The sequence below is a fragment of the Molothrus ater genome, chromosome 3 (genome assembly GCF_012460135.2).
Source record: "Molothrus ater isolate BHLD 08-10-18 breed brown headed cowbird chromosome 3, BPBGC_Mater_1.1, whole genome shotgun sequence".
Lineage (NCBI taxonomy): Eukaryota > Metazoa > Chordata > Aves > Passeriformes > Icteridae > Molothrus > Molothrus ater.
In genome coordinates, this window is record NC_050480.2 from 33,671,491 (window position 1) to 33,684,022 (window position 12,532).

General features: G+C 43.2%; 2 protein-coding genes across 7 annotated transcripts in view; one reads left to right on the forward strand and one right to left on the reverse strand.

The window, feature by feature from the left end:
- Positions 1-934: 934 nt before the first annotated feature.
- DPY30 (dpy-30 histone methyltransferase complex regulatory subunit) lies at positions 935-6,787 on the reverse strand. Its single transcript, XM_036381101.2, has 5 exons — positions 6,656-6,787; positions 6,124-6,197; positions 5,992-6,039; positions 4,660-4,802; positions 935-1,167 (listed from the first exon to the last, which is right to left on the reverse strand). The coding sequence occupies exons 2-5, from the start codon at positions 6,157-6,159 to the stop codon at positions 1,095-1,097; spliced, it is 300 nt and encodes a 99-aa protein (XP_036236994.1). The 5' UTR covers positions 6,160-6,197; positions 6,656-6,787; the 3' UTR covers positions 935-1,094.
- Positions 6,788-9,930: 3,143 nt separating this feature from the next.
- SPAST (spastin) overlaps positions 9,931-12,532 on the forward strand; it is a 38,896-nt gene continuing 36,294 nt past the window's right edge. For 4 of the 6 annotated variants that reach the window (XM_036379741.2, XM_036379742.2, XM_036379746.2 and 1 more), the window contains exon 1: positions 9,932-10,407. In XM_036379741.2, coding sequence (XP_036235634.1) covers positions 10,002-10,407 — 406 coding nt within the window. In that variant the 5' untranslated portion in view covers positions 9,932-10,001. Of the gene's footprint in view, positions 10,408-12,532 lie in introns of all 6 variants that reach the window. The other 2 variants (XM_036379744.2, XM_036379745.1) reach the window with 1 other exon arrangement.

Below are 12,532 nucleotides of genomic sequence, written 5' to 3' on the forward strand. Positions count from 1 at the left end.
CAAATTCTCAACAGAGAAGCTGGAGAGCGTAGATTCCCTTTAAATTAAACAGTTCTTACAGTCTTGCAAAGTTGTTTCTTATGAAATATTGGAATGCCATTTTAGCAATAAAAATAGCTGTACCAAGTCCTTATGGTGCTTCCTTGTCTTCACTTAAATGTTATTAGTCATTCCAGAAAGTCAAAACACTGTTGTTAAAATCCTTTCAGTATCTTTTAGTGTCACTGTTTGATGGAGACTGTGTTCACCACAATGCAGTAGAATTAGTAATCTCCTTCCAAATTTTGGTACGTTTTCCAAAAGACAGCTTTTACGCTTGATTTGGGGTTTGCAGGCTTCTTTCAAGTTTTGTTCCCCACTCTTACTGCTCTAATTCAGTGTTTCTGTTTTAAGATACTAAGATGTATGTAAAACAGTGAGAACCTTCCTACTAAGACTAACAGCAAGACCTCAGTCCCTGCAAGTTCTTTGACACTTCAACTAAGGGTAGCAGTACAGAGACCTGAATTACAGAACTCTTATATGTTACTTCCAAATTCATTCTGTTTCAGCTGAATCCAGTACACTGAATCCAGTCCTAGGAGATCAATGACAAATGCTGAACAGCACACCTCATTAATGTACCTATGTGAGACACTGGATTCCGTCTCTAGGTGATCTGTTCAGCTACTGGATCTCATTGTTTTAACTAAACACATTTCCTGGTGTTCTGAAGCAAGCTCTCTCCTCTCTACTTAATAAATAAATTTTAATTGTTCTGCATTTGTTTGCTTTCTGTTTAGGCATGTTGCACTGGAGGGTGCTATATAAAACCCAATTAAATTATATAAATTATCAGCCCTGTGATGGAATTATTCAGACTTCCATCCAGTAGTGGAGTTTCAGTATTTTATTTTCAAAGTCTCTTAATAGCTAGTTTAAAACAAGAGAACAATTTCATGTAAAGTGTTCTTTATTAAATAAACTCAAAAGATAAAGCAAATTGTGCAGTTAAGAAAGACAACAACATGGCTAAAGGATTTTTACAGCAGAAAACAAATTGCGGCAAATGAGCATTTCAGTCTAGCAGCCAAACTGTCCTCATTTTTGTGGAGTTAATTTCGGTCCTCAAATTGTGACTTGTTTTTTAAAAGATATGCTGCTAGAAACTCAATGGGATTGGGCGGTCTGCAAAGAAAAAAAGTACATCAAAAGCAAATATTTGTTATTATATGAAATTAGGTAGCTGAAGAACCAATCACCTTCCCTTAAAAGCAACACAGCTCCTCCTAAACACTTCTAAGCATTGATTTAGGGATGACCAACTACCTAGAGTGACTCTGTATATTTCCAGTTTATGTCTAATGAGAAAGTCTTTAAAAAGGGGTCTTAGTCACTGTGGGTTCAATGTTACTAAATTGCTAGAACAGTTACATACTTACATACCTAAAACTACAGTCTGTAAGCATAAATACTGTAGGTACATCACTGGATATGACATGCATTTGCCTCTTTCTTTAACTCATGCTATTTTAAGTAAAACTGAATCTCTGCTTTTTTTCTCTTTCAAGTGGTTATTGTGTAGCCTAGTGTATTAAGAGTTGTTTTCATAGTTTCTGGCAACTGAAACTAACACAACAAATCTTCAAGTTTGAGAAGTGCTGTAACTTGCAAGTAGTCAATAATAAACACTTCTGATCACTGGCCTTAGTCTGTGGTTTTTTTAAAAAGAACTCCTCCAGCTATACCATGTGAATCCTGCTAATCTGGATTCTGTCCACAGAATAAATGACATACTTATTCCACAGCAGGTCAAACCAAAGGTCTGGCAGTGAGCAAATATGCCTATAAAGAGCACAAAAACAACAACAAAAATATGCAGAGATACTTCTCGGGACCATCCTTTTGGCTTCCAAGCATGTACCAATTTCTGAGCTAGCACCCTTAATAGTCCGGGGTGGATTCCTCTACAGCTTTGACCAGTTGCCTCTTGAGCACAAATAAAATGTTAATGTCCTCAACTGAAAGCAAAAAAATAGCTTAATTATGTGACCTGTGAAGGATCAGCCCTTTGTTCATTATGAATTTGCTACCTGCTTCATTTAATTTGATTAATGTATCAGAAGAGATAATTAACAGTCCATCCCAATCCATCATCTCTGTGCTGCTGTGATTTACCAGGCTCCTAAATATGTTCATCCACAGAAGCCCCTTTTCTAGATATCATCTAGCCAGTCATTCCATATAGAGATAGCATTCCATACTTATGACCACCTTGTCACTCTCACTTTTTCACATTCTACCAGAATACAGGGGAATTAGACATAATATTGAAAATAAAAGAACATCACAAATTTAAATAGTGACATTACACTTGTTTTTTACCCCTTTAATTTTAAGTTGGTTTTATCCCTTCAATTTTTAAGTCCTACCATTCAGAATTTATTTTTGATTAAAGCAGTGCATTGACATATACATGTAACAGTTTAACAACATTTTTCCATAAGGGTAATTTTCAGCTCAGAATCTAACATTTTGTCAGGCGTGTTTTTTACTACCCTCTGAGGTCCACAATTTCATGTTTATTTGGATTCAATGTCACTTTCTGTCAGTTTAAATTTTTCATGACAGTCTTCACAGTTTTATGAAGTTTCTGTGCAATTATTTACAATTAATCAACTTAAAAAACAAACAGAAACACAAAACTCCCTAATCTATTCTGTAAAACTCAGTCTCATTAACAACTTTTGTCAGCCACTTCTTCAAATTGTTGTGATCTTTTCCATGATTCTAGTATTGAACTCGTTTCACCATGAAAATTCAACATTTATTTCTACCCTCTATCTCATACCTTCCCATCAGTTCCTCATCCATACAAAGATGTTTCCTTTAATCCCAACAGCAACTAACTCATTTTAAAAGCTGTTAGTGAACAACTATGTGAAAAACTTTTTGGAAATTTAAACAGACCACATCATCTGCATTCCTCTTTATGTATGCTTGCTGACTCCTTCAATAAACTCCAAGACACTTAAAAGACCTAACAAAAATTGTGTTGACCTCCTCCCAAATATGTAATTTATCCATATGCTTACTATCCTGGATGGTAATTTCTACTGAATTCCAGGCGTGATCATCAGATGTACTGGGCTGTTCCCTGAACACTCCTATATTCCTTTGAAAAAGAACTTAGCACCCACTAGTTATTTTGCTGTTCAATTTTAAGCAGTAGATTATACAGCAGAGCTGATAGTTCAGCTTTTCGCACTCCCAAGGGTTTATTATGCTCAGCTGAACAGACAGTTTGCCCTGGTAGGTTCATAGTATTCGGATTTTTACCTCTATGTTCCCCAACCCCTCCTATCAATGATCCAATTTCCCTTCTGTGATGACCCCCCATAAAGAAGATAGAAAAAAGGCAAGGAAAGGAAAAAGGAAAGGAAAAAGGAAAAAGGAAAAAGGAAAAAGGAAAAAGGAAAAAGGAAAAAGGAAAAAGGAAAAAGGAAAAAGGAAAAAGGAAAAAGGAAAGGAAAAAGGAAAGGAAAGAGGAAAGGAAAGAGGAAAGAGGAAAGAGGAAAGAGGAAAAAGGAAAGAGGAAAAAGGAAAGAGGAAAAAGGAAAGAGGAAAAAGGAAAGAGGAAAGAGGAAAGAGGAAAAAGGAAAGAGGAAAGAGGAAAGAGGAAAAAGGAAAAAGGAAAGAGGAAAAAGTTTGCCTGTCACACAGGTATTCAGAGTGTAAGGGTGACTTGGGCTGTGTTTTACATTTGAGTCTGCAGCAGAACTCCCACAGATGTCAGCTGAAGATCTGCACATCCCTCAGGTGTGCACATGGGTGGACCTTCCTAGGTGCCTAATTTTGCTTAATTAGCTGTCTGTACACTGCAGTTTAAATTCTCAACTTCTTTTGAAGTTCATACACTGTTGATGGTTCTTCTGACTGTAGGTGACATTATGCAATTATGATTGTCTATATCAGCTTTTGATTGTATCATTTCAATTTGAGAGATGGCTCACAAAGTACGATTTGCCACCAGTGAGGATACACCAAGATGCTAGAAATTAGTTTTGTTGAGATGAACAAATGTTTGCTTTTATTGAAGGATACCTGTCTACACTGACTGGTAAAGAGAGCTGGGGCACCTCAACAGCATAATCTTTATTCAGAGGATAAACCATCAGTCTGCTTCTGTAAGAAGCAGACTGTGTTTACAGTGCAGGCTCAGCCACATCCTTTAGAAAGTATCTTAATCTCTGACAAAGATGCATGTCATGCATGATTTGTCTTTCCTTCTCTTAAATGTCAAGCAGAACTGTTTATAATTCCACACTACAAAAGTCTTCAGAACTAGAACATCCTCTTGCCTTGCTTCTGTAAGGTGCATTACGTGATAAAATTAATAACAAAACCTCTCCCCTTTTTCCCTCTAAAACTTTCACAGTAGTGTACCTTATTGGGAGATAATGAATTCAATAAATAACTCCTGTCATGCCATGTGTGCCTAAGTGAGGAACCCACCCTGCATGGTCAATCACAGCACTTCATGGGTTCATAAACCTGTTATAATGAGGACCTTACAAAGAACAATACCATATTTGGTGTGGGAGGCCTGAAAAGTGCTGCACTGCCCAAGTTTGAGACCTGCATTTTCCTAGGAACAGAAGGAACACAGAAGCATCTTACCTCTCTTTTGCAAGAACAGCAAGTCCCTGTAGCAAGATAGGTACAACTGTCTGATCCAAGTAGGCACGTGTGGGTAATGACTGAAGATCCACCTTCTGCTTTGATGTTTTCTCAGCATTTAGTTTCTCATTTTCTACTATCCTCTGAAGTAAAAAAAAAAAAAAAAACATGAATGAACACTGGTAATAGCAGTCACATCTACTTTGAAGTGTGTGTGCAAAGTACCCATCTCTGCAATTTGATGGCAATAATTTCTTTACATCTTTTAAGAATATTAAGTGCATATTTTTCCTTGCACAAAAACCTAATCCAGAGGAACCTTTTGTTAAATTCTTATGTTTTGGGGAAACAATGTTGAGAAGTTGTAAGTTTTCTACAAGAGAAGACATCCGATCCCAGTCATTTTTATTTCTGTTTTTTTTTTTTTTAATTTCAGTTCAAATTCACTGATTTGAACTCTACACCACTAAGACAGGAATGACTACCAATGAGAGTCTCAGTTAGATGAGATATGTGCTGTACACATGTGCTTTTAACACAAAATGGTAAAAGCACCAGGAATTCAGGTGAAGCCTGACAAAGGAGACTCTGCTAAAGTCTCCTTTGGTGATTGTGCTCTACTCAGGTATAGATTGACATTTTAAAGAAAACATATGCAAAAACATATGCTTCCAGGTACTTCTTGATCAAAAAGTGCTGCATCACCTTACACCATTAACTGTATTTGAAGAGTGATACCCTCCCCCTGCCAGTAAACCACATGTTTTCGGTGCAATGTACATGAATCTACTGGCATGGAACCAATGTGTTATGGTTCTGTAGGAACCATGGAAGCTGAAGCATAGAGACTAGCAGTTATCAGAGAGATAAGTCCCAGAAGATGTTTCAAAGTTGTTTCTGCAAAAGCTGAGCACAGAGTAAGAACTTACAATAAAGGGAGACTGAAGGCTGTTCTTTAATAAGAAGAGTAAATAAATGCCATAGAGTTAGGAAGTGATTCTCCCAGTCTACTCAGCATAGGTTGAGCCTAATGTGGATGGCTTTTTTTGTGACATAACATATATCTATATCTCTCACAGACAGCAACAGAACAGATAATAATCGTAAGATCCTTCCAAAAAACCTAACTCATTTAAAGGGTCATTATCTAATTCAGTACCGTTTAGAACAATGGAAGTAGCACAACAGAAAATATATTTACAGCTATTTCCACCAGGGACAGGTATTGCTTAGCTCCATTGAGAATATTACATTTTCTGAAGTTAGAATCAGGAGTCAACTTTTTTCCCCTAATCACAAATGTGACTTCCACTGCAACAAAATCTTTGTTACCTCTACATTTTCAGTGAGGCCGTATTCGGAATGAGGATTTTCCGGAACCTGTAAAATAACACATGGTTAGCAAAGCTAAAATTCTCCTTTTACTCATGTAACATAAAGCACATAAACCATTAACTGTAATACCTGTGGCTGTCCCTCCATAATCTGTTCTCCCTCCATGATTCAAAAAGTGAAGTTTGATGGACGCCCAAGAAGATCTAGGAAAGCAATAAAAAAACTGGTCAGCAGGCTGAGATGAAGCCCATGTGACCTAAGCGATATTGCATCATTTGGTTACTAATGGTTACCAAGGCGCAATTACTAGAAAGCACAGGGAGTTGCTCCGTGCTCCCCCCGCGCCAAACTTGAACTGGTTTCTCCCGCACGCAGAACCGAGAAGTGCCTTTAAGTTTCGCGTTTCGTCCGCTGAAGAGAGCAGTACTAGGATTAGAAAATACAGCACTCGTGCCCCGGGACACCGGATACATCCCTTTCCCTGCTTCCTTCCTTCCCTCTGTCTGTCCGTCCCTCCCGTGCCCACTACAGCGCCCCGAGAGCCCCCGCGGGCAGGGCCGGGCTGGGGCCGCGCCGCAACCGCGGCCACATGCGGGCGCCGACCCCGGCCGTGCCCCGGGCACCCCGCGGGGGCGAGGCGGCCCCGCCGCAGGGCTCTCACCGCCGGTCGGTCCGGGACGGGCGGGACACCGGGATCGGCGGGACACCGGGAGCCGCTCCGCAGCAACCGCGGCCGCCGTCGCGGAGTGTTTTGACGTCAGTGAAGCGATCGCGCGGCCGGCCCCGGGCGCAGTGCGCCTGCGCGGGTCCCACCCGCGGCCCCGGCCGCGGGGCGGGGCCGGGAACAGGTTCGGTGTGTGCGCGTCTGCAGGCGGGTTTTGTCTTCGGTCGGGATAAAACTCGCCGCATGTACTCGCTTCCAAATCGGCCCGGGGTTTTGGGTACAGGAATATGCTCGTAAATCAATGCGGCTTGGTGTCTGAGGAGGTCACTCTGGTGTTCACGAAAAATAACGTTGCTGAAGCTAATTTGGGCCTGAAAGTGGGTTTTTGTTAGTGAAATAACTTAGTGTTAAGACTGCTTGAGGCTTCTGGAAGTTCTTTGGTATTACAAAACCTGTAAAACTTTATATCAGTAAATAAGAGATTTTTTTAAAGGACAGTTACATATACCAAAAGAAAATTCTCCTGAGTGGGCAGAAACATACTTGATGTGAAAAATGTGTATTTTATGATTAGCTTTTCACAAATATTAAAATTAATATTATCTGTGTAATGTTAGAAAGTTATGCTGTATAATTTTCTTAAGTAGCGTGTTAAATATAGTTTTAGGTTATAACATAATATTAAAATAGAAACTATGCTATGTAAGAGACTTTTTTTTCCTAAAGAAAGGACTCGCAGTGAGATAGCAACCACAGGACACCTAAATCTTTCAGAGAAAGAGAGTTTATTGCTCCATTAGCAGAAGAAATGAACTTCTTCCCACCTCGCTCAGTTCTGAAGATGCCGTCGGGATTAAGAGGAAGAAGTTGACGCTGACCAGACCGAATCCTGTGTTTGAATGGAATTTATGCATCATGTATGAGATGTATGAATATGCAACAGGCTATTGCTTGTAAGGGTTAATCCTCTGTTAACGTGTGTCCTTTTTCGGGCTTATGTTGCCCAGAAAGAGGTACCCGGACATCTGTAACTCATTGTTTCTATTGTCTCATATTGTCTCGTCCTAATCCAAATTATCGAAATTATTATTACTCTAGTTATATTACTGTTTTAATAACCAATTTTTTTGCTATTGAACTTTTAAAATTTAAAAAAAACAAGTGTTGGCGTTTTTCACACTTGATAATATTTTCATAATAGAAATACATAATCATTCTTACAAAACACAGAAGAAAAATTCTTGGCGTACATTGCTGCATTTTTTCCAGCAGAAAAATTAGTTCCAGTACTAATAGGTTCACTGTCTGTCTAATAATGGTTTAGGTCATGAATAGTTGCTAAATGTTTGTATGTTATTTTATATGTGATAATATTCTGTATTTTATACAGTAAGAAAACTCTATACTGTGTACTGTTCTGTCATTAAAAGAAAACCACTCCACTCTGTCATTTAAGAAAATAAATACACATCACCAGGGGCAGCTGGAAGTAACTTTATGAGACATAAACAAACAAGAAAAAAAAACCAGTAGTTTTATAGTAATTTTGGAAGAATGAATAAAATACTGGAGACAGTAGTGATTTTAGTTTGGTGTATCCCTTTAATTAACATGCCCCACTACAACTGCCCTTTCTTGCTATAAGCTGGGGGAAACTTGCTTGTGCACTGAATTACCTGTCTGCAGTTTGGGGACTGTCTCAGCTCCTGTGTGCTGTCACTGTAGGACATGAAACAACCCGACATGCTCACACTATTGTTCTCAAATTGAAAAAAGGGAAGTTTATTTTCTGACTTCAACATTTACAGATTTCCAAAAGTGACAGTTTTAGGAGGATTGGAGGGTGAAAGTGCCACCTCACCAATGACACTGGACAAACCAACAGTCTATCAAATTTCTCCTTCTCCATAAAAGAATCCAAAACCAATAAATTATTTACAAATCAGGGCGACAGTGTGCAGTTCGGGGGTGCAGCAGCACAGAGATGATCTATCCTAATCTAGTATCACTCAGTATTTTATTTGTAGAACAGTGTGTGTGACAAAGCAAAACAACGATGAAAAAGATCAGACAAGGAACAACGCACCCACAAAGGTGGGAAGGTTGAAGCAGAGAGGGAGGCGTTCGTTCATAGCGGCAGGCACAGAAGTGCTGGCGTATGGATGCCTCCCTCCCCTAGATTGCTAGACCAAAGGTACCAAAGCATTTTTAAGGTTTGCAATAACCAAAGGAGTAGGGAGCTGGAGGATCTATCTCTTTGGTGAAACACAAATAAATATTATGGCTGGGCAAATAATTGACAAGGGTTTCGACAACTGCATGTTCACTTTTGGTAAGGAGAGTGGAGTAGAGTTAAGATTCATTTTTTTTTTCTGGCAGAGCGATGTATCTATAATGTATAGTGAATTCCATTAGCTCCCTGCATGTGAGGAGATAGCCTGTCATTCCCATTACAGAGCTGCGGAGCAGACAAAGCACCGCACCACACACCGGGGACAAGGACACCGTCGGGGACTGGCTGCTCCACGCCTCTCCGTGCGAGGGAATTCCCCGGGCTCTGCCTGTGTGCCACCAGCAGTGACTCCAGGCGGGAGCGGCGCCAGGAACTCGCGCTGCATTGTGCCTGCGGGGCGGTTCACAATCCCGGTCAGAATAACTAATCCTGGTAAATTATTCATCGCCCGTCCGCTCGGTGCGCATCATGGGCCGGCACGGAGCGGCCTCGGCTGGGGCTGGAGCGGGCTGGTGCTGCCGCTGTCGGGCTGCGCTCCCTGCAAGTCCCCGAAAGGAGGCTGCGGCCAGCCGGGGAGCGGCCTCTTCTCCCGGCGACCAGCGAAAGGACAAGGGGACATTTCCCCAGGCTGTGCCAGCGGCGGTCCAGGGTGGACACTAGGAGGAATTTCTTCACAGAAAGGGTTGTTTAACAATGGACTGCCCGAGGAGGTACAGTCACCGTCCCTGATCACGTTCAAGACCCTCCGGACGCGGTATTTAGTGCTACGGTCCAGTTTCACATCGGTCAAAGGCGAGACTCGATGATCTCACAGGCCTTTTCCGACCACACTGATTCTGTTATTCTGCGCTTCCCAGGCCCAGCACTGAGCGCCCCTGAGAGCCCTCCCCTCGGGGCCGTGGGAGCGGGCAGGCCGGGCGCTGCAAGTGCCATACCCTCGCCTACCATGGTGGAAGGGCCGGTGCTACCTCTCCCCGCCCCGGCTGGGGCCGCCCACATCCCGCCCTCCGTCCCTCCCCCTGGGCCGGCCGAAAGGGGCGTCGCCGCCGCCGCCATCGCCATGGCCGGTTGTTGTCAGTCCCTGGCAGCGGGTTATGGCTACGGCGGTGAATGAATTCTCCGGGCGGCCGAGGGAAGAAGAAGGGCTCAGCCGGCTCCAGTTCCGCGCCTCCGACCGCCGGCGCCTCTCCTTCCTCGCCGCCCGGGCCGGCGCCCCCCGTGCCGCCGGCGGGGGCGGCGGCGGCGGCGTCCCCGCACAAGCGGAACCTGTACTACTTCTCGTACCCGCTCTTCGCCGCCTTCGCCCTGCTCCGCTTCGTCGCCTTCCAGCTCGGGCTGCTCTTTGCCTGGCTCTGCGAGCGCCTCTCCCGCGGCGCCCTCATGGCCGCCAAGGGCAGCAGGGCCGGGGCCGGCGAGGCGCCCGAGCCCGGCGGGGCGCCCGAGACGGTGCGGGCGTGCCACAAGCGGGCCTTCGAGTGCATCTCCATGGCTCTGCGCATCGACGAGGACGAGACAGGTAGGGAGGGAGCGCCCGCGGCCCCCCCGGGGTGCGGGGGGAGGCCAGCAAGGCCCTGTGCCGTGGAACCGCTTTCAGCTGAGAGCAAACAAAACCCGCTCGTGGGAGAAATGCGAGGGGTGAGCCGGACTGTGCCCGTGGGTGAGCCGGGCTGTGTGCGGGGGCCTGCGGACGCTGTGTCCGTGGGTGAGCCGGGCTGCGCCCGCATGCGGTGGCGGTGCTTTGGTCCCCGGCCGGGTCCGTCCCTGCCGCAGCCCGCAGGTGCGCGTTGGATCACAAAGCTGGGGCCCGGGCTCGTTCCCCTCGCAAGACAAGTGCTTGTATTTCTCCCCAAAACTCAATTTTTGCCGCTGGGGTCTGGGTGAGGTGGTTAGAAATTGCGGGCCGGTGTGTGACTGTAACTAGCCCTCACGAAGCCAGCTGGACAACAAAAGCAGCAAGGACAATAATAAGGATGCGTCCTACAGTGCACTGCCTGACAAACGATGTGAGTGCTCAAGCGAGGCTGCGGGTTACTTGGCCCTCAGAATGCCCATTTGAAGTGGTGTGACTTCTAAGGAAATAAATACTTTAAGTATTTTGGCAGTTTCTTAAAACATGTTTTTCTCAATCTGTTTGACATGCATACTCTTAAAAAAACCTAAAAACCTACCACTGTGTGATGAGAAGAGCTTAAGGAGAATGTTTAGGGTTCAGTGAAGTAAAACAGAGGAGTGAGGATTTTTTTTTTTGTAGAGCATTAAAAAAACCCCAACCGAACAAAACACTTGCTACTGAATTAAATTTAATCATTTATTCTAAATGCAGCAGTATGATTCTGTCAGCATGCAAAAGGTAGGCTTTGGGGCCATGCTGTGCTGATGTTTAAAATTCTCTGGAATAGTCAGAATGCTTTATTCTAAACTTTCAGTTGTGCCTAAATGAAACTGCTATCCTAGAGGAGGAGATTAAACATACAGGAGTAGGCCTTCAACAGAAGCTGCATGCTGACAGCACCATAAAAGCATGGGATGTGTCCTCCTTTGCATTGACAGTTTGGGAGTGGCAGTAGTGTGCTCTGGGAGAGAAAAAAAACTTGCACCATGTGCAGCAGGGTTAGTTCAGCATAGATGTACAGCGAGGGAGCACTGAGGGTCATAGGAACAAAGCCTGAAAGAAGGTGAGGTATCTGAAAGCTTCAGTGTTGTTGGTGATTGCTCTGTGAGTGAAAAAGTCTTACCTTATCAGGCACCTGTTCCACTGCTGTGACCTGTTACTGTTGGTGGTTTGGAGAGTAACCCTTAAATATGAATTTTAATAATAGACTTTCTCTGTAGGTATCTTTAGGGTGATGATACATTAATTAGCTGCACAGGCCATACATTTAGTAAGATGATTGCTGCTAATATGAGCAGTTGCACAACTGTTACAGCCCTGCAACTGCAATATACATTCCACTGAGAAAGAACTCCCTTTAATACATAGATTTGTTATTTGCTTATCTGATTTTACCAGAATACTTTGAAATTTTTTTTATCTGTAAACAAGCTTTTTATATCTTCAAAGAGAAAACTGTACGTTAGAAATAGTATGTGAAATGGTTGGAATTTCTGAATTGTCTAATTGCCTGTTAGTTTTGTGGCCTTTTTGCTGTTGTGGGAGCTATGCATACTTCAGTAATTTTGATAACACTTCTGATAATTTTTTATGTTTCTCGATTGGTGGGGCAGTTATTCTTGTTTTGGTATTTTCACAATTAAGCTTAATATCTTTTCCTAAGAAGGCACATGTGGTGTGTTGACCCCTGCAAGCAGTTAAGCATCCACACAGCTGCTTGTTTACTCTTCTCAGTGGGACAGGGAAGAGCATAGGAGGAGCAAAAGTGAGGAAAAAAAAAGGTGAGAAATCTTTCCAAACAATGATTGCCTTGGAAGACAGCCCCCATTCAGTTATTCATCTGCCCAGGTTTTTGTTGATGAGCATTATATTGTATGATGCGGAATATTCAATTGGCCAGTTTGGGTCAGTCATCCTGCTAGTGTCCTCTCCCAACTTCCTGTGCACTCTCAGCCTACTCACTGGGGATCTAGATGGGAAAAAGAAAACCTTGAGGTTTTCCTGTTCAACACACCCAAAACATTTCTGT